This window comes from Falco naumanni, chromosome 4, assembly GCF_017639655.2.
Source record: "Falco naumanni isolate bFalNau1 chromosome 4, bFalNau1.pat, whole genome shotgun sequence".
NCBI classification, from domain to species: Eukaryota; Metazoa; Chordata; class Aves; order Falconiformes; family Falconidae; genus Falco; species Falco naumanni.
Window position 1 is genome coordinate 37338872 of NC_054057.1, and position 22631 is coordinate 37361502.

Consider the following 22631-nt stretch of genomic DNA (forward strand, 5'->3'; position numbering starts at 1 on the left):
AAACACAATGCAGAAACTGATTTACAAGATCCACCAGACTACTTAATTTAGTAAGCCAAAGAGGGGTTCACCAAATTTGTATTTAAATTACTTTTAACTTCAGTAACTCACAAATTAGTCTTTTATCTTTTTCTTTTAAAAAAAAAAGTATCAACCTCATGCTTTTGAAAAATATCTCAAACAACAAATACTTAAAAGCTGAAAACTGAAGTATTAGCTGAACTTCCATATTACTTTTGTAATTTTCTTCTCCTTCATTTCCAGTAGTTATGATTTACACATTTTACAAGAAAGCAATGACTTTTAAAATAATATTATTACTAGGTTAATAGATGGGTCTGTGTCATAAAACACACTGTATCCTTTGAATTCCAGTCTCACACACAATAAAGAGCTAACTCTATAAAGACAGTCCCTCAAGAGAACTTAAAAAGCTACAGTGAGATACAAAGTATTTACTTTGATACCTTCAAATTGAGATGTACATAATGTAAAAGTAAAGCAGGTGATGTAAGTAGTGTGATTTGAACTGATCAAACTAGGTATACAGCTCCCACGTCAACAGGGAAGTACCCCAGAAAGCAACCAACATCCCACCATGCAGCATACCCTGGCAGCACACAGAAAGGTGTACCCACACATGGCCTCTTTCCTGAAGACCCTTCATGAATCACCTCACGTGAACACTGGAGAGCTGGAGTGCAGACTCCCTTTCTGTGCTTAACTGGCCGTGTTTAAATCATGGTTGGAAGAGACAGCAGGAGAGCTCCACCCTTCTGGCCAGTCAATTGACTAAAATGTTTGTCAAGAGAGTTGGGCACAGCTCCGCTTAACCCTCCCTCTTCACACGGACCAGCCCAATGTGCCCTGACACCTCCTGTCTCATCTCTGGATTGCAGCAGAATGCAGATGACCCATACGAGCAATGAAAGAGTGCCCTAGATTGACAAACATGCCCAAATTCAGGCTTCCTTTGCAGTCCAAAGCAGATTTTGAACATTAATCAATTATCGTTAAAGTCATACTGGAGTAGAATTTTTTGGGTGTAGGCACTTGAAGCATTGTTTTGGCTTTCAAAATCACCTTACAGGTTTTAGGCTTGTAAAAACACATTTCGGGGAGGGGGGGGGAAGACACACAAAATTTAAAATGCTTCACTGTTAGATCACCCTACCTGATTTGAAGTTTCATTGATAGCTTCCAGAAGCTTTTCCACAGCTGCTTGCAGTCGAGAACTAATATTCAGAATGAGTTCTTCATTTTCAGGATCTATTTCCACTCCACTTTCTGCAAGATGTTGGCTCAGTAGCCCTTCATCCATTGCTCCTGACCACAAGTTAATATCATCATCTCCCATACTACTACCATGATATGAGGAACAGGACTCTGGAAAAACAGCAGTTACCTTTTCACACAGACTCTCAGCACTTCAAAACATGAAAAAAATGTACATCCGAGGTATGATTAGAAAGACAAGTCATAAAATGATTAAAATATTTGCATTGGTCAAAGACAGAAAGGGAAATACTGCATACTCAAAGAAGATACATAATGTGTTAACTAAAAACAAGCAGCAGGAAAGAGAAAAGGAGATACTAATAGGGAATATTTTAGACATCCTTTCAGTACACTTTTGGGCTCTGAGGCTCACCCTCAAACCTTTGTTACTATCAGTAACCATTACTACTTTGAATAACTTGCAATAGTGACTTACAAGATTGTCTTTAAAATACAACCGGGTTAAAAAAACCCAAACAAACAGGCTGTCAGTCCCTGTTTCACCAATGCCCAGCTATGTTAGTGTACATTAACACAAAACTATTTAAATTTAGTGACTCAAAAGCACAGACTCAAGGGAGTAAAGGAAAAGACATGTACATAACAGACTAGAATACAGAATATCAGGATTCAGCATTATTATGAGTGAACTGAAAACTGATTAAAATGGGTTGCTGAACAAATCAAGTACAGTGCAGAGGGACTGTAACTGTCCCTACTGATGGGCCACCTGGCACCTGCCTACTTCTCAATCTTCCTGAGGTCTGATTCAGTTTAGAGGCATTATCCATTCTGCCCGAAAAGCAGAAGACACAAAGTTCAACTATGGTATTAAACTAAGAGCAAGGCACCTAGAAAACAGTAGATTTGCCACATGTCCAATTCAGGCCTGTATTTAAGCAAGAGAAGTGAAAGCAAACTCTTGAGATGTTTTAAAAATCACACTTCCAGTATGAAATAACAACACAGTAATACATCATGACAGTAGATGACAATTGTTGATACAGTGTTTTAAAAATGAAGAAGTGTTACGTCATTAAGCTGTTAGATTTGAAATACCAGAAATAAATGCTACTGTCAAAAGTTTTTTTAAAAAACAACAGGTTATTTTAATGAAGTATATTTCTGAAATAGATAAAAAAATTAAATTGTTTTGGTGTTTTGTTTTTTTTTAAGAATTAGATGTTGGTTTTGCTTAAGGTTTTCTCGAAAAATATTTTGGGAAAGAGCAGTATAACTAAATGAGTTAAGAACAGTCAATGCTTGTTTAGCAATAAAGTTGCAATCTTTGAATTTAAGTTCCTGGTTACTCCACAAATTGTGGCTGCTGGACTGCAACAGTTTGTTTAGTTACAGACGTTAAAATGACGTTATAATAGGTCCATCTGACAAATTGCCTTTAAAAATGTAGTTAGTACTCTTGTTGTATACATTTTCCTTATACTTGCTCTTGCCTCTTAACCAATCATGCAAATAACATTGGAAATAGGAGTCCTCTTGTTGAAGTTGTTTGAACCTAGCAAGTAAGTCAAATTCTAGTTTTCAGGTTTGTTTTTGGTGTTTTTTTTAAACAAGTTGCAACATGATCAACCACCTGGTTTACTTACAATACTTTTATACCTGCAAACATTCTGATAATAATACCTACACATTTATGTCATTATGTATGCAGCTCTATGTATGACCCATATACAACAAACTAATCTACAGTGATTTTAATTTGGAAAGATTTTGTTGTTTACTTTTAACTCATAATTGCTAAAATTTTTAAAATGCAAATGTATTTAGTTGTTCTTTTCTTCTGGTTATATGATAATTGTTTCATATCTTCTTTTAGATATGTGGGATATAATGTTAAAAACTTTTTCGCTCTTTAAAGGGAAAAAACAGAAGTACACTATATGTGTGAATGGAACGAATAATTGGATGAATTTAATATACATTCATCACATGGCACCTTTCACCTACACAGGATTTCTACACCCTAGCAGTGGCTGGCAATCATTTTCTTCCAGTACACCAAATATTCGCCATGGGTTTGTAGAGCATAAAAGCTTTCCCATAACATCTTAATATTCCACGCCCTGTGGTGTAAGGAAGGCTGCAAAATCAACAATTTCATAGTTTTTATTCAAGAGCATTCCGATTTCTCATCAGCCATATTTGGGTTGGCTCTGGGTGTCTCGAAATACCAATAATGATGCAGAAGCTTTAATATCCTCAGAGTAGAGAGGATCTTCATTTAAGATGGACATCCAGCAGTGTAAATATTTCCAAATGCTATGCCAAAGTATTGGTTGAGGACTGAGCTGAAGGAAAGCATATTCCCTACTGAGCCACTGACACACTTACTACTGTAGCACCTAATGTTCTGTTAAGGCCACCCATCTTAAGTACTGACCAGGTAAGACTGCTTAGTTTCAGACCTATATCACAAAATAAAAGCCCAATGTACACAGGTATAAACAAGATAACCCAATGACATACTAGTTACTGCACAATCTAATTATTTCCTGATGGAGTACAAATTACCTATGTAACGTCCTGGTTTTCCTTCTCTGGCTTAACGCATAATTCATGCCCTATAACCCTTATGTTTTACTACATTATTTGCTTGAGAGCTACAGCTGAATTGTACAATGATGAGCGTATGTCAAATACACAAATAATCATTATACAAAATAACTGCAGAAATGTAGTCTGTTGCAAAATCATCTAAGCTTCTGGCTGTCTGGAAACTTAGGAGAAAACTTAAAAACACTGATGCCTGCTCAGAGTGTTATCTTTTGAAACCAGGTCCAGAATATGTCTATTAATAGTATCACTAATACTATTACTACTTCTTGCCAGTGACCAGAACAGTAGAATTTGGCCTCTCATAATTCATGCCAAGACTTTAAACTCCTGTTTTGCTTATATCAGTTCTTTTGTAATTTACTTCCATTTGTTCTAGATAAATACAAAATAAATCAATGTTAAAATACAATTTTGTTATACAAAAAAATCTCAGTACAAAACATCATAATTTACCTCAAATATAACTATAAAAAATGAGGAAAGAAAAAGGGAGCTGTCAGCTAAAGTATAATTTGGCACACAGAAACTTTACTATGGTCAAAGATAAAAAAGGAAAAACAAAACTTATCAAATGCACACAAAGCCTATAATAACTCTGCCTATACTGTATGGCTGGCAACTCAAACAGAAAAATCAATGCCAAATGATAAATGTAGACATCCATATTATAATTTCTACAAAGTGGCACTTAAGAACAGAAGTTCATATTAAATGTCTTCCTAACTGCAAAGTGAAAATCTCTGTATCTTTTTCCCCTGAAGACGGTCTTAGTATACAGCATCTTAGTACAGCATCTTTCCAGAAGATTTTCAGTGGTGGAAGCAAGAAATAGAAATGTTGTCAAGTCTTATTAACTACCCATGGCAGCTGAATGCCTAACCCCCATTTTACTCATGCTTATAATAATGCTGTTCAATTTCCCACCCCAACAGAACTAAAACAATTTATTTTTTTTTGGTCCTGCAATTTTCTTTTTCAGTCAACACAAAATAAAAAATAGAATATAACTGGCCCAAGTAAAAACATCTTCTCCTTGTGTAAACTTTCTCCTTGTAACAACCCCCCCCCCAACAAACAAACCCAACAACAGTTCACATTGTTTCCTTTGCCACAAAGCTTGCAGTTCAGCACGTCAGATGTCATGGTCCACTAAATCTGAAGAGAAGTGCTTAATTATACAGTGCTTACTCAGAAATTTCAAATACAGAAGTTGCTTATGAGATGCCAACTAACATTTGCGAGGCAATACATATTTTGCATCACATACAGCTAGTTTCTCAGTTTACTCCTGAGATTCCACTGAGGAATTAAGGTCAGGGGTTACAAACTGGGGGAAGAAAAAAAAAAAAACAAATCCCTCCAAAAAAAACCCAGTTTTATGGTGGTTCAGTGTATAAAGCTATTTACTACCTTGTTCCTGGTACACTGTTCGGAAACAAGGAGCTCAGAAAGTAGGTGAGAGGGTTTAGTATTCAAGGCATGCCATAACCACGCCAGCTTCTCCAGAGCAACCTGCATTACTGCTGCCCCTCTACCTAAGGTACAACATCTGGGGCAGGAGAACAGCAAAGCCTGCCTGGCCCAATCTCCAGATGCAATTGACTCACTGAATTACTTTGCATAAATACTGTTCACTTCCAATGGTATGCTTTATGACTGAAATTTGAACTTTACTCACTTTGCTAGAAATAAAATCCTGTGTTAGCCAATAACCTAGGCAAGGTCCCAGATAAACCTCTATATGCTCTATAAATCAGGTTGTGGTTATCAGTATGTGACCTTAATGATTCAGCTTTTTAAAATGCTGAAACTCAGCAAAAAACAGTAAGCTGAATTTTGCTCATCAATAAATATGGATTATGTTCAAAAGGTCAGAGAGAATTTACTTTATTAAACACATTTTTTCTATTTTAGGATTAGATTTTTATTGGTACAGATTTATTCCTCCAAATTTCCTAACAAAAAGGAAGATCTTTTTGGCTAGGTATTAGAAAATGACAATAACATGCACAGGTTAAAATATAAAAGTAGTGTCTACCTATTTCGTACTTCCAGAAAACAATGGGGGAAAAAAAATTAAAAGCTAATGTCCTCTCAGGCCATTCAGTGGAAGTATAAGAATTTAATAACAACAGTCTTGTTGCTGAAAACACTAATAGAATTTGTCCCCTAATTTCATTTGAAAAGGATCAAATAATTCAGTGGATGAAACAGTATGACTGCTATTATTACTGCCTGACCCCAGTGGCAGAGCTATGTATACAGCAAGGATGCTGCTGTATCATTTTGAAAGAGAAATAAAGAAAAAGAGAACTGTGAACACAACCTCAGAGATACACTCAGCCATTACAGCTACTGTGAGCTTGGATCTTCTTTAATCCTCACTCTTTTCTTTGGTTTCTCCTCCTTTCATAATTATTTCTAAATGTAAGGAAACACACACACAAAAAAACCCTGGAATAAACAACTGGTATGTGGACAGCTGGAATGCCGCTCTATACCAAGGAGGGCCATTACCATAACAGACATAGTGTGTTGTTACAGAACAGTGAAACCTTACGTGTCTCTCCAAAATGCAGCAGTAGCAAATACAAGGAGTTAAAACAGTCAGCTTTCAACACAAGCAGAATGGATTAGGGTTCTCTTCTATTTAAGAGAGTAGTGTCTCATCAGAAGACTGCGCAAGAAATTAACAATACATTCCAACTACAGGGCCTGTTGTGGGTTTAGATGGCAGTAGTAGGAAAGCCAGGCATAAGCCTATATTGTACCCAGCCAAAATACCAAATAAAGGTAATTTTTAAACTGTGTTTTTCTACATATGTGTAATGCAAGTATTCCATGTTAAGAATTGTTAATTACAGTAATTAGCAACATATACAAGGATACATATTGCTTTGCAGGAGCAGGCAAAAAGCAAATGCACGTATTGTGTATTGTACATGCCTGTGCAGAGCAAGCATGTATGAGAGTAGTGAGGGGCAACAATCACATATTAGTACTTTGTACATACTGTTACGTATATATTATCCGAGAAAAGGGAGCAATAATATTCTCAGGAAATGACAGTGAGGGAGAAAAAAACCCAGTACATCTTCTCTGAACAGGCACGACGTAACTGTGAAGTATGTTCAGTGAATGCACGAGGTAATATCACCACACACAGAGCTGTGACAACCTGTGATCACTTCCTTCATAACCAGAACATGTTTTCACCTCTTTGGGTAATGTATGTTGTGAAAATCCCAATGCTTTTTACACACCTCAGACTATACAATGAGAACACCAAGAATATTTATAAATTTCTGGTTTTAATATAGAAAACTTACTTAAAATGCAGTTTACATAAAATTTAAGACTGCCTCAGAAAACCAAAGGAGGTGGTGGTAAACTTCAAGCATGGTCAGTGCTCCTTTTACCATTTAGCTAGGAGACTGCAGAAAATAGTTGCCAGTGGTTGAAGATACTTTTAAGTGCTTTAACATAAGTGAACTGTATTAATTTCCCACCTCAAAGTAAATTGCATTTCATTTTGAAAGAAGTGATTCCTTCAATTATAGTAGCAGATGTTCTCCATCTTTAAGGTCTCCTGGACAAGTATCAAAAATTAATGCCAGAAGCTTAGTTATTCAATCTAAAATCTGGAGACAAAGACAACCCCTTGAAACTCTAGGTTCAAAAAAAAGTTTTCCTCACAAATAAATACAGTGAACTGTGCAGAAAACAAAAGTTACGAGGTTTTTTGATGAAACAGCAGTACAAGCATAGAAGTGCTGTTAACCTGAAAAATTCAAGAATTCTTAGACTGCAGTTGTACACGTTTCACCGCAGGTAACCTTTTGAGTAATCCACTGAGAGAGATGAAACTATGCTACAAAGTCATACATCCTTTCCTGATTTGCCCCAAGGCTTAATGTGACCTATATTTAAAGCCAGAGGGAATCAATAATATTTAAGTTTTTTAAAAATTTTGAATGAAAGAGTTAAAGTTCATCTTCATTTACCGTTTCTATTATCATTGTCTATTACTGAAATGTAGTATTTGACTTCCAGTTCTTTTTCTCATTCACTATGGTTAAAATTCCAGCCAAATTCAGATGTATAATGTGCTTCAGGCTGACAGGTTGTATATTGCCTTCCCATAAGAACCGGGAGAAATCTACACACCCTTAATGGCACCTAAATGGCAATATGATAAGAGCACCTATTCTTGCCCAAAAGAGAAATAGACAGACCCTATCCTAGTACAATCACAAGAAACTAAACAGAGCCTGGGAGAGTGTTTATGCACTGGTAAGCAATTAACTGCAACACTAAAATGCTCATTTAGGCTTGTTCCCATTAGTGCTCCTACAAACAGCTGATGGGCAAGTCTGGGCAGTTAGAAAGTTCCTGGAACTGTTTTCAAAAGGCTATTTACATGCAACCACCCACTTTAGGAGGTTAAGGAAGTCCACAAACAAATATATATACACAGACATACACACACACATCTGTGTATACATATATACACACACACGTGTGTGTGTATATATTTATTTATGCTGTTCCATGCCAGCTGGCCTCAGAGACCAGCAATATCCTCGCATATATGAAATGCCCATTCCCCATACATACAGAGGAAGGTGTGAAGTTGGTGGAAGATGCCATGGAGCTGTCTCATTCTCTTTCCCTTTGCCTCCTTCAACAGGAACATACTTGCTTTTTTACTTCTCAATCAATTCCTCATTCTGCTGCAGTCTTTGCAGCAGGACCCTAGATATGAGTCTTAACTGGCTTGAGGCATGACCCAGACAATGCCTGAATGTTGTCTCTTAAACAGACATGTCATATGCATTCAAATTACAAGGAATTGAAAAAAAAGTTTATTTTAATTTAAAAATTCAAAACCTAAGTTTATTTAAATATATAATAGAAATATGCAAGTGCTACTTGTTATGAAATAGAAACCCACGCAATGGTACCTTTTTCATATCCCACACGGATACAAGGTTTTACTGACTCCTCTGTCTCCGTGTCCCAGCCAGGTGGTTTGGAAGGCTGGACTTTCCCAGACCGATCCAGTAACCCAAGAACATGGCGACCAATTGTCTCCTCCATCGCCATAGTTGTCTTCACAACTTCTAAAAGAATCTTCATGAGTTTTTCATTAGCCTTCTGGAACACAAGCCTACAAAAGACAGAAGCTAATCAGTCCTTTGATTTCCCCTGCTTTCAAAGTGTTGTTTATACCGTCTATACCCTTGCAACCAGGAAAGATTTGCTGCTGAAGCAGTAAAATTAAGGTTTCTTTTTTAAGACACAAACCCACATGATATACATAAATATTACATTTGTGTTAGAACTCAGTTCTTCTTACAAAATATGTAAAAAGTCAAACTATTTATCAATATTTCTACTTTTATCTTGCTATTTTACCTAGTTATTCCTGGTCTACATTTCCCTGGTATTCATTATAAACTTACTCTTTCCTCAAAGTGACAATTGAAAAGATTGCTCCTCTATACGGATCAAAGAAGTTACAGAACAGTCAAAAGGTATTACGAAATGTAACAATCATATTCATACAAACGTATTTCACATATGTACATACAATGTGTATATGAACACATGTGTATAGATGATATATACAATTCTATACGTGTGTAAAATGAAAGATACAGTAAAATAGGCTAAGATTTGTCTCATCTTCTGTGCCATTACATTGTTAGGGCTTTATGAAAAATAAGACACTATGTAATCTAAGTCTGTAAACTTAGCAATATAGTTACCTAGAATAAAAAATGCCATTATCATCAGTCAGAATAAAGCTTATAAGTATTATTAACAACAAGAACATGATTCTCAAAATTTCTTAGAAAACGTTTTCTTAAGAGTTCTATGCACCTTTCTTTAGAAAGAAGAGCTGATGTTTCATCAGGCTTTCTTCCTCCATCTTCATGTTCAAAGATCTGCAGTCTCACATCCTTTTGGTTTTCATTTTCATTCTGAGTAAGTTTTTGCAGAGGGAGAGAGGACAAAAAGGACAGAAATCCTGTCATGCCAGAATCAACACATTCTTATACACAGCAGAATATGACATTTAAAACCTAATTTAGTTGTGTTCTGTTAATAAAACTTATGTACCAAATTCAAAACCCAAGAAATAACTCCTCCTACACGGAAAAATTAACTAAAAGATAAATAAAACCAAAACAGGAAATTCAAGGCAGGGCCTATTAGAAAGAACTTTGTTATAGTGATTAAACAGTCCTTGTGTTTTCTGTTGGTGTTGCTATAGTGATATGGAAATGTGAGTTTACCTGAGTAAATAGCTATAGTAATAATCCCCACCTTCAAACTGTTAAAACTAGCTTCTGTTCAGCTGAAGTAAAAAACTACATTTACCACTACCGTCTCTTGATTCTTAAACCTCTGTTCAAGCAATAACCAACATCTTTTAGGAAAATATATTATACAAAAAGAGTAGCAGCAAAAAGGAATCTTACTGGTTTTACATGCCACAGCTGCCAAGAAAATCAAAGTCCATATTTACCTCTGTTTGCGTGCTGCTGTTTTGTAGCTGGCAAAGCAGCCTCTCTTTTCCGGGTACAGAATGTTGTTTTAATGATTCCAGTTCTTCTAAAAGTATTCGCTCTCTTTCTGCAACCAGGTTGTCATTCTCCATTGAGACACGCTAAGAAAGAAGTGTCATAGAGGCACACTCAATTTTTTAAGCTTCTGAGTATTAGCGAGTCCTGTCACTTCTAATTTTTTACATATTTTGCACAATAAAATTTCAGTCCACCTCTTTAAATGGTTAAAGAGACATTGAAAGCTTTCTAGAATGGAGTGCAGCTAATAAATACTTTTGGCATCTTATACCTTCAAGATTTTCGTGAAATTTTTATGCTTTTTATGAAACACAGTGGTCACAATGCAAACTGGAAGGAATTTCTGGATATTACATGCTGTAGTATGTTTCACACCAGAAAAAAAGATGAAAATAAGTTCTTTTTATAAAAAGCCTACACACACTCTTCTTTTAGAAGAGCTAGAAGTGTTCATGGCTTAAATGCAATGTATGCATTTCTATGCAATTCTTATGAATAAACATCCTTGGCTTTAAAAACTGGAGAAAAGCCAGCAGTGTAAGTTCTACTTAATGTTTTTCTAGTTTCAGGAATTTGCAATTTGCAACCTCTAACAAAAGATGCAGTTGCAAATTGACGAAGAGGTAAAAGGAGAAAGGATGTATCTACTGAAAGGAAAGATTATCAGGACAAATGACAGAAAGACACCTACAAAGCAGCTAGGAGAAACAGACACCTGACATTGCTGGAGAAGACAGCTAGGACACAAGTGACTGGCTCTCTAGATTCCCCAGCTCCTTGATCCCAAACTTAAGCAGAACAGAACCAGGTCTGGATATGGTATGAAGGAACGTAAAGCTCCACTCCACAGTGAAATCAAAGAATTTTAGAATTCACTGATTACTATTTCCAGGTGCATTTTTGTACTGTTACATTGTTGAAGTTAAATCAGAGCAAGACAAATTCTTCTGGATTCCATTTATTTTGTCTTTCAAGGGAAGAAATCCTTGAAAGCAAGTCTATAAACAATGTTATTTTTGAAGACTTAATTATTAAGATAAATTAATGAGTTTCATCGGCATACCTACTATAGGCTTTGAATAGATGCAGAGTGACGGCAAGTTAAGTTTAAAAAGGCAAGGAAACAATGCTGTTTCCCAAGAAACCACACAGATCTTTTTGGACTCCATCCACCTGGAATGTGGCATGGTTTACAATGCATCTGCACTCACTCTTCCAGCTGCTGTGAAGCACTACAGGTTTTCTCCAGGTTTACAGAAGTCTAAACTGACCCATCACTGACTGAGCTTTGATTAAAGAAATATGCCTTTTATACATACATGCATATATGTGTTTATATATATGCACATATGTGTGTATGCACGCATATAGTAAATATATGTATACCTCAACATACAGAGAGATGCAAATAGAAATAAATATCTATCTGCCTGGTGATGTCCCTTTGTTAATCCACATTAACCCACTGGGTCAAACTCTGTTATTACCTCAGCTAATTGCATTTTAAGACTCTCAAGCTCTGCTAAGAGTTGCTCTTGATTTTCTTTTTGGCGTTCCATTTGCTGCATGTGCCCTTGTCTCAACAATTCTGTTGCCTGCTGATGTTCCTGATATTGCCGTACTAGCTCCTGTCGCATGTCTTCCAAACGTTCCTCATATAACAACAGCTCACTTGACGTTTCTGTGTCTGATGCCGTCATCGCACTGTAGCGCTGAAATATTGGACCTATTTTAGCATTTTATGTTCAATGACAGTTTTTAGTAAACATTTAAATAAATTTTAGAAAATACTTTCACAAATTAAAGTAGCTATCACAAAAGCATTACCTTGTAGCCAGCTTCTTGGGAAGTCCAGGCTTACAATTATTCTCCATTTAATTATTTTTTTTTAAAATAACTGTGAACAGTGTTAACACTTAGCTTTTTAGCTGGCAGGGATTTCAACATAAAATACACTAGCTGACATACACACGTGTCAGTTTGTGTACAACAGCAGATGTTTGAGAGCAGTATCATACAAAACAGGAATATTACAGTTTATTCACTATCAAGATAATACAAGACCAGAATATTTAACCGTTATGGAAATCTGAAACTATAATTTTTAGTCCAGCTAATGCCAAATTTAATTAAAAAAAAACATTAAACATAGGATGAAATTGTGGAGTGAAAATTTATGACTGCTTTTTACCATGTTTATTCCACCTTAGCCCCACCCCATGTCTTTGAAATGCTAAATATATATTTTACATATTACTTTTATAATTTTTATGTTCAGCTGATAGCCTTTATCACAAGTGCCTCAAACTCTTTAAGCACTATATTTAATTTGTTCCTTGTATAAACACTAGAATATAACCTAGCTTACAAAATGTCTTTATAGAATTTATTGCCTGCAATACAGTTTTATCCATAAAATGGAATAATCTATTTTAATGTAACCCGTGTTATGTTCTATTCCTTTCCTCACAGCACAGCATAACGCCACGACAGGCAGAATACAGGAAAGACAGGTAGGTAATTTAGGTCTAAAATTGTCACTTCTTTGAAAGGGAAATATTTAAATGGAATTTTCATCTTAACCTTTCTTTGCAGTTCTCATTGATATCAAGTGTAAATCTGTTGGAAAAATTATTCAGATAGTGTTACATGCTGCCATTTTTTTTTCCTCACCCCACTTACCTGTGTTTCTTCTGCCAAAAGCCCTTTGACATTGGGAAACTGTTCTTCAGAAATCTCTGGTTCATGTGTGGTCTGTACTAATAAGCAACCAGGCTTGCTATTAGCATGAAGCCGTTCTCCAGGCAAGTTGATCTCACCAGACTCTTCACTGAGTTCCTTGCAAAGTGATTGCAATTCTTCTTCATCCTTACTGCTTTTTCCTGTTGTTTTTCCAAGAAGGCTGTCAACCTCTTCTTCACTACATTGCTTTTTAATTTCAAAATGCATTCCCTGTTGAGGTACAATCTGTGTTTGTGCTGCTTCTTCCTTCTGCCTAGCAATTCCTGACAACTCAGTCTGTTTGGCAAATGCTACGCTCATTGACACAATTACCTGAATAAGAAAAGTCTGTATTAGTTCATGCTTCACAGCATCTCCTGTTGCTGAAGAAATCTCACTGCTGACCACAATTATATAAGTACTAAAAGTTCTGAACTACGATCTGCGTTTTTTTTTTTTCCCTGAGGAAAACAGGCAAAAGAACAGAGACATCTTGCCAATCTCATCAACAGTCACATCTTAAAATAGAGACATGCTGTATTTAAGGTAGTTTATTAAACTGTGATGCTATTTTCAGTTAAAATGCATTATTTACCACAGAATTATCTTGTCCTTTTTGAAAAAAAGATTCTATAAGGCGACTTTAAAAAGTCCTGGCATACTGACACAACTGCAGTTTTGCTAAGCTTCCTCTAACCAATTTATCCTTTGTAAATGTTTCACCAACATGGAATTTTGGGCTGTACAAAGACAGTAGTGCCATGTGCTTGATACTCAGCACAGGAATTTTACTAGATCAGAAAGAAACTTCTACTGGCATTAAATAGCTGAAGTTGCAGTTACAACAGACTGGTAAGTTTTGTAAGTATTGCTAAGTATCTCCTTCTCATACAAATAAATCCCTTTTCCAATCATGCGAGCAGTTCTTTTCTAGATTTAGAACACAGCCATTTATAGCATAAGCTACAAAAAGGTGTAAAAATATAGTATAATAAATACAGAAGTGTTATATTTGAAAAGACCTAATACCTCCTTTCCAGATAATGCGTTTGTCTTTTGAACTTAAAACTGCCCTTAAGAAAACACAAACCAGTCACGTACTTTACCCTTCCCATAAAGAAGGGTCTTCTGGGCAGCAGATGAGAGAAATGGCACTTTTACTCCAGAAATGTGGATTACTTAAATTAATGCCAGAACCCAGTGCTGGCTATAACATTTTTCTTAACTCTGACTGCAAACCTTTTTAAGAAGTACTCCTTTGTTTTTCCCAATTTTAGATTTATGTTAAACTGATTTTTATTTATGCCATGATATAATGGAAAGCAGAGATAATTTTTCATTCTCAATGAAGTGAAAAGATTTTTGGAAGTCAAAAAGTAAGCAAATCCACAATTTAATATGTCACCTTAAAATCTTAATTTTACTTCTCATGTTTTAAATGAAGTCATCAGATCCAAATAAAACCTACACATTTTACACAACATTTTAAAATGCACAAAAAAATATGATCAGAAAATTGTATGAAACTGTTAAATGCAAAATCGTTTGAACTGACCTGCTGTTAAGGCTACAGTAGCAAGAAATTCATTCTCTAAACCTCTGGATTTCCTAAATAAATTCTAGTATCAAGTATGGTTGCATGTTGTCTAGTCTCTTTTGCATCTTAAAGCAACACACCACCACCACCCCCTTACATAAATAGAAATTACGAGTCACAAATAGGACAGACAGCTAAAAAACCCCACAGTGTTTCAGGTTTGTTTCGTTTTGTTTTTTTTAAAGACTTTCCCATTCAGAAATGGCAAATGAAAATGTCAATTTTTTTAAAACACGTTTTTAAGTACGAAAATAAAAATAATACCTTTGCTATCTCTTCTTCTAATCTTTCTTGGTACTGTTTTTCTAGCAATTGAAGGACATCCAGATCATCATTCCCCATTTCACTTGCACTAGTAAGCTGTAAAAAAACCATGAAATCTCAGATCATGTATTTGTGCTTTTATTTAATTTCCAAAGTTTCAATCTGACAGATTTTTTTCTTCAATTAGGTTATCTTCATTTCATGCAAACCACATAATTTTGTACCACAACATAAAAGAAATGGGTAAAAAAACTTCAAGTTTCTGCTTCAACATGAATTTTAAAAGTAGAATTTGCAACAGCTCTTCATCCAGCACTATTTGAATTGTCAAATGCAGATAAAACAGGTGAGAAAGCACAGGATCACACTGCAAAACAGCATTGGTATTTTTAAAAATGCAGAATTTTTGAGCCAGGTTTCCTGCAGTAGAGGGGGAGAAATGTATGGGGTCTTTTCCATTTGCATTTGGTTTCTAAGATCTTTGGGATTACTTTTTCAAAATTTCTCCAAAACTGTGCAGTCTATACTTCAAAAGTATTAGGATTTCACTTAAATCACTCTTCTGTCATAACCAGTTTTTAAAGAAAAGTCACAATATTATAGACTCCCGGAGAAATCCCAGAATTTGAACACTAATTTTCTTCCACTTTCATAAGAAGCAGTCCAACCCCAATGTCTTGTTTTAGAGAAAAAATAATTAAAAAAAAATTAAATCCAAGACAAATAAAGTAAGTTTTATCCCTCATAATTTCCAGAAGTGTTTTTCAGCAAAAATTATCTTTTTACTCTAATATGGTCTAATAGTATAGCATAGTACTAAGACAATTACTTTAATACTACCAAATATTAGTCTATATTTCAATTTCATCTTAAAATTTAAAGCATCTGTATTATATTGACCATATGTATATTAGCTGTCAACTGAGTTATACGATACCTCCTCCAGTGTTTCATCTGTTCTTTGCTGATGATTTTCAGTGCACTTCACTTTCCTGAAAACTTCTTTTAGGTTTATTTCTGAATCTGTGGATACACTAAAAAAGTAAAAGAAGCAGAGGGGGTGAAATTTAAATAAGTCAGTATTTCAGTATCCATTATTTTTCCTCTATTAAAATATGCATTTTATAAATACATATATACATTATGTATATTCAAAGACCTATAACTTCAAATATTTTCCTCAGAACACACCTTCTCCTGTGCCACTAATTTCATGCACTTGACAAGGTAATTCATCTGCCTTCCAATTGCTAGTTCCTCCTCTCAGTGCAACACACCTTAACACCAGTTTTGCCAATGACCTCACAAAACTTACTTTTAAAACTACCTGAGAATATTTCATGCATAGTAACTATACACAAAAAGATGAAGACAAAAGCACCTGTTTGGATCATAACACTATGAGAGAAACCAGAATGGCTATGTGTATGAAGCCCTAAAAAATGGTTATATTTATTTTGATACTTTTAAATTTATGTTTATCAGAGGCACTGCTTTCTTTCCTCTTGTATTATATAGATGAGGCATACACAGGAAAATAGTAAGAAATTTGATTCACTTTATATTTAGATAACAACATGCTGAAATATATTCAGAGACAGTCTTTTCCAACAGAACCGCTCTACGTATTCACAGTGCTGTAAGTCAATAAACACCAAAGTAACATCACACATCACCAAAACTCTAGCTCCCCTTTCACTACATATTGAAAAAGGCTTAACAGAATTACACTGCCAAAAGGAAAAGATACAGTATCAAACTACCTAAAATAATTAAAAAAATATCTCCTCTAATATTTGTGATCTGCTACCAAAAAGGAACTAACACCTTGCTAAAAGACAGGATACAAATTTAAGTTAGCAGGCAAGTTTATTGTCTGAGAGACTTGCAATCTTAACTACGCTAGGGTTTTACATAGACCATGAAGCTTTCCTTTTGCTCAGATCTGAGAGCTGGCACAAATAATCCTGAAATGGAGTTTTTATAAAATTTGTGAGAATTTTAATTACAAGAGCAACCCATTATTTTTAGCATTCACATTTCATTTGGTGAATGAATAGTAGCAACTGGTTGGTTGGGTTGGGTTTTTACAAAAATTCCCACGCTTGGCCACAGCTATACTCAGATCTTAGTTTAAAAGATGCAGCAACAAATCAGGTATGGAGATTGAGTATGTAAGAGATCATTCAACAGGCTACTGACTACACCATTAAAAGAGACTCATCTCTTCCAGCTGGAGATGTAACGAGACAGACCTCCATACATTATTAGAAACCAGTTTAGGTACCGATCTAGGAACTCTTCCTGTAAAACTCCAGTTTAATTTTAATGTTTAAAACTTTAAACATTCAAGTATGAAAGCTAAGAGAATGCAACACTTCAAGGGAAATGTCTTCCCTACTGTTAGCTCCTAAATATCGATAAACACTATAAATTCTCATTAAACATATGTAAAGTGAATTTTGAGTATTTTAGGTGAATAGTTAGCACAGATTAAATCAGAACACTAACTATCCATTTAAAAACAGTTTTAAAATTATATATGAATATCTACACCTTGTCTTGGCCAGCACACATACAGAAGTATATTTTTACAAAAAGCATTCTGAAAATGCTCACAGGGTTTTTTTTCCTTAACCAATTAAAAAGTAATTAAGAAGCCATATAGTCCCTTAAAACCAAACTCAGGCTAATAAACTAATAAACATGTACTGACTCTACAAGGCAGATAGTGAAAAATAGTGATATAAAATTACAAGTCTCAGTCTTACAGATAAAAATAATCATTTGCAGAACTTGGACACCTCTTGTTTACAAAACCAAATATATATAAGCGTTAATTCATAGAAGGAAAAAGATTTGGTTATTTTACTTGCCACTTCCAAGATTAGAAATATATTTTAAGGAATGAAAGGAAAACTGTTTAAAAGTTAGAAAAAACAGATGGCTGAAAAAAGGCTGTGATCAAACAATAACGGAAAAACAGCTGGTTTGGTTCTGATGGGTCATGGTTGAAGGAAAATACTTTCATCTTCATTTCTCTCGCCTTCTAAGGATTTATCCTACCACAGTCCTTTTGCTTTTTAAGGGTGTACTATGGTAAGTATATCAAATATTTAACAATTTCCAGAAACATTTAGACAATTTCCCCCCCTTTTCAGTAGCAGATCCTATTGCCACTGTGTCTATCCATTTGCCTTTTACAGTTGGGCACTGGTCTGACTAACAAGCCTTCACAGTTCTCTCTCACAGAAGGGAGATTCAGATAAAAGAAAAATGCAGAGAATCTGAGCAGATTTGTAGTATAGTAAATTAAACTATAATGTAAGTAAATGCGAGGAATACAGGGGTCAAAAACAGAAGAGCAGGAAACCAGAGATGACACTGAATCAGGCACAATTAAAAGCACCCACCACTCCTTGAACACATTCAAGGAGACAATGAAAGAATCGGGGAACAGAAGCAGGCTCCATAGCTGTCAGGATTCCCCCATGACAATTTCAACTCTTTCAGTTTTGAATGGCCACAAAGGTCAGGGCCAGGAGAAGGCTGTTGTGTGTATCCCATGGCCCACGATTTGGTGAAAGCCAGAATGTGTTAACTGGACCTCAATTCTGCCATGAACTTTATTGTTACATATAATTCTAGAAAATCACCAATTTCATGCAACTGTCTCTTAACCAAGTGTCTTCAGTTGTAAAGTACACTGCCTGGAAGTTCAAGGCTTAAAAGTGGTCTATCAAGTCAGGAGTTTTGAAATTACTGCCCAAAAGCTCATCTATACAAAATGACATTTGTACATTATCCCAATTATCAAATCATCCTCTATTAACTATAAAAATGTAATAAATTCTAAATGCTGCACTACTTAGTTTGCAATGTTTACGTCATTTCTTCATAACACTCAACAACTCCTGATGGAACAAAACAACATAAGAGTAATGTTTTTATAAAGAATTTCTCAAATTTTGAAATAAAACATGTAGCTTTACACAAATGGTTACCTGAAACACTTGTTTTGTACGCAGTGCAAAGTTACAAGGATTAAAGAACAGATTAATACCTCATGCGGTCAGAGGATACCCCAGCACTCTGAAGCTTGTCCTGCAGATGGACAATCTCTGTAATGTATCTCTCTTCATGTTCTTTCAGCTGCTGTTGGAAATAGGACCGGAGGTGTTCCAGTTCTTGAGCATGCTGTTCTTCAAGCTGTGTTTTAAGGTTCCCCATCTCCTTCAAACAATATTCTTGAACTGTAGAATCTATATGTAGGTTATTGGGTGGGTGGATGGGAATAATAAAACTCCCTCTCAAGTTATTAGCAATGATGGACTGAATAATTATCGTGGTTTAAAAATTCTTCTGATATCATATCAATTACTTTTCCATAACAAATAATTCTAACTTCATCTTCAATTTTGCAAAACTATATTTGATATGGCTAACAGAACTTTTTGGTGGAAAACCAAAAAAGCCTAAACCAAAACTGTTTCACAGAATGTAATTCCAAAATATTACAGCAATTTAAAAAAAAAAAAATTATCAGAGTATCATACTGCAAAATCTGCAAAAATCTCTTATGCGCTTTAAGCTGTAGCAATCTATAAATCAGTTAAAATTTGAAGTCACTGTCCTCTCTCTCTCTGAATATGTACTCATTAAGAACAACATATGCATCTTTTTACCCATTGGACCCTGAGAAGGGGTCTGCAGACACTCATTCCGTGTTTCCAGGTGGCTAGGTTTGTCTTCTTTCCTCCTTTGTGAAGAAGATAGCCATGGTTCTTTGACCTAAAAAACAATCAAGTAAATACAAGTGATGACAATTTGTCCAGGAATAATACAAACATATTAACTGTGATTATAAACATATAAGAAAGGCTGATAGTCAATTGCATAAGAGAGCGTAACAGTGTTACATGTTTCATTTTACAGCCCGAATGACCAAGTATACATTTATTAGCTAGATGATCAGCCTATGTAGAATGTCCACCGTAAATCTCAGATTCCTCTCTTTGGACCTAAACTGTTAAGTCATAATTCCTCTGACTCCAGGACCATTATACTTCCTTTCCAAGAAGAAGAGGTAAACGTTAATACCCTCCTCAGGCCCAAGATGCAGTTTTCACATACAAATGTTTTTTTTCTACATCTATATCCACCAATACACGTGACCTGCAACCATCTCTTGATATAATTGGCTAGTGTACTCTATTTAATACATGGAAGTAACTAACTCCAACTTCACTGACAAAATTTGTCATTAGGAATCCCAGGCCCCCAAGATAAGTGTAAAAGTTTGGAGCAAGGAAGACATCCTTGGTGGAGGAGAATCAGGTTAGGGAACAAACGAGACATGAAAAATTTGGTAGAGCCTGATGGGAGACACCAAGCAGTGCTGACGGAGCTGGTCTATGTTACTGAGAGGCCATCCTCAATTATCTTTCAAAGGACATTGTGATTGAGGGTGGTTTCTGAGGACTAGATAAAAGCACTCCTACTTCAAGAAAATTAAGAGTTTTGGGGAACTACAGTCAAGTCACCCTCACTTTGATCTCTGGGAAGGCAATGGAGGAAATAATCCTGGAAACCATTCCCAAACACATGAAGCCAAGAAGATACTCCATTTGGGAGTACTCGGTATGGATTTATTAAAGGGGAAATCATACCTGACCAACCTTTCAACATCACCTCCTATTACATGCCCACAGACACACTGATGAAGAATAGGGATGGCAAGGCCAACTGCAAACTGGCTGAACTGCTGGGCTCAAAAAAATTGTGATCGGTTGCACAAAGTCCAGTTGGAAGCCAGTAACTAGTGGTATACCTAATCGGTTGATACTAGAACCAATACTGTTTAATCTTTTCATTAATGTCCTGGATAACGGGACAAGAGTGCACCCTCAGCAGCTTTGCAGACTGTACGGAACTGGGAGGAGTGGCTGATACACCAGACAGTTGTGCTGCTGTTTCAAGAGACCTCAACAGGCCAGAGAAATGGGCTGACAGGAGCCTCATTAAGTTCAACAAAGGTGAATGGCAAGTCCTTCACCCTAGAGAGGAATAGCCCTTTGCCCCAGTACATGCAGAGGACTTCCCAGCTGGAAAGCAGCTTTGCAGAAAAGGACGTGGGGGCCTAGGCGCCAAGTTGGACAGGAATCAGTAATGTGCCATTATGACAAAAGTCCAACAGCCTCCTGGGCTGCACTAGGAAGAGTGTTCGCCATAGGGTCAAGGGAGGGGATCCTTCCTCTCTACCCAGCACTGGTGAGGCACATCTGGACTGCCGGTTCCAGTGCTGCACCCCCAGTATAAGAGAGAAATGGACATACTGGCATGAGTCCAGCAGAGGGTCACAAAGGGGATGAGGGGCTTGGAGCGTTTGTCTTACAAGGCCAGGCTGAGAGAACTGGAAATGTGTAACCTGAAGAAGACAAGGTTGGCCACTAGACTCTCCATCCTTGGAGATACTCAAAATTTGATGTGACACAGTGCCAGGCAACCTCCTCTTGCTGACCCTGCTTTGTGTGAGGGGTTGGATTAGGTAAACTCCAGAGGTTCCTTCTAACATCAGCCATTCCACAATTCTGTGACGTGGGTAGCAGCTTTCTCTATTTTATCAAATCTTTGCCTTCCTCTGTCACTCAACCACAATACATAAACACAACTGCAAACACATTCTTTGCTCGTTCAGAGGAAATTCATGCAAGAGAAAATTCAAACACTTATATATATTAAAAATGCTTACCTGTTTACAATCCTTTTTCAGCTGTGTTTGAAGTGCTTTCAGCCTACTGTACTCTTCCATTATCCTGTGTAGAAGTGCATCCATACGCTCTTGCACAGCTAAACAACATAACCAGGGACTTAGAAAAAACACAACCAACCAACAAACTGAAATCAAACATTTTACCACAAACTTTAACAATTTTAATACAGTGAATTGTTCACAAGTTCTCTAATGAAGAATTATCTGATAAACATTACATATTATTGAAACAACTGAGGCCCCTTCCAAATTTTGGATGCATTTTTATATAGTATTGATATATATGGTTTTTTTGGTAAAGCTGCTAGCTTCTTCTACAAAAGGAGAAGGGGAAGGAAAACAAACCCAAACCACTTTTTTCACCAATTTCCACTACAATGAAAGCAGCACAAGAAAATACCCATAATAAAAAAAAAAATCAGAAGTGGTTCAGAATAGTGAGGAAATCCCTAAAGCAGCTATTTAGTCACATTAATCAGCACCTGAACAACCAATGGTATAATTGCCAGTCTGAAATACTTGAAATCAGTAATTTATTATGTTCTTTTAACCAGCATGATAGTACAATGTCATTACCTTGAGCCTGACCTCTATGTATTGGTAATTCTACACTCAGTTTTTCTTTCACAGCAGCAGGTTCGTGGAAAATATCCTGTCCCCTATCACCAACTTCTACAGCAGGTGAAGAATGTTCCTTTTGATTGTAACACAAAGCCTGCATAACAAATTAAACAACAAAAAAAGAGTGAAGAATTTTTTGTTAATTTATCAATCACAATTCTAAAATAAAACAAGAAAAACACTGGCAGGAAAGTAGTACTTTGTGAAT

General features: G+C 36.0%; 1 protein-coding gene across 9 annotated transcripts in view; it reads right to left on the reverse strand.

The window, feature by feature from the left end:
* AKAP9 (A-kinase anchoring protein 9) overlaps positions 1-22631 on the reverse strand; it is a 121357-nt gene that overhangs the window by 43335 nt on the left and 55391 nt on the right. For 8 of the 9 annotated variants that reach the window (XM_040592728.1, XM_040592727.1, XM_040592726.1 and 5 more), the window contains 12 exons: positions 22379-22517; positions 21782-21879; positions 19716-19821; positions 19094-19292; positions 15971-16064; positions 15031-15126; positions 13131-13502; positions 11936-12160; positions 10391-10531; positions 9742-9842; positions 8820-9025; positions 1175-1386 (listed from right to left, as the gene is read on the reverse strand). In XM_040592728.1, the coding sequence (XP_040448662.1) occupies positions 1175-1386; positions 8820-9025; positions 9742-9842; positions 10391-10531; positions 11936-12160; positions 13131-13502; positions 15031-15126; positions 15971-16064; positions 19094-19292; positions 19716-19821; positions 21782-21879; positions 22379-22517 (1989 nt within the window). The remainder of the gene's footprint in view (positions 1-1174; positions 1387-8819; positions 9026-9741; positions 9843-10390; positions 10532-11935; positions 12161-13130; positions 13503-15030; positions 15127-15970; positions 16065-19093; positions 19293-19715; positions 19822-21781; positions 21880-22378; positions 22518-22631) is intronic. The other variant, XM_040592720.1, reaches the window with a different exon arrangement.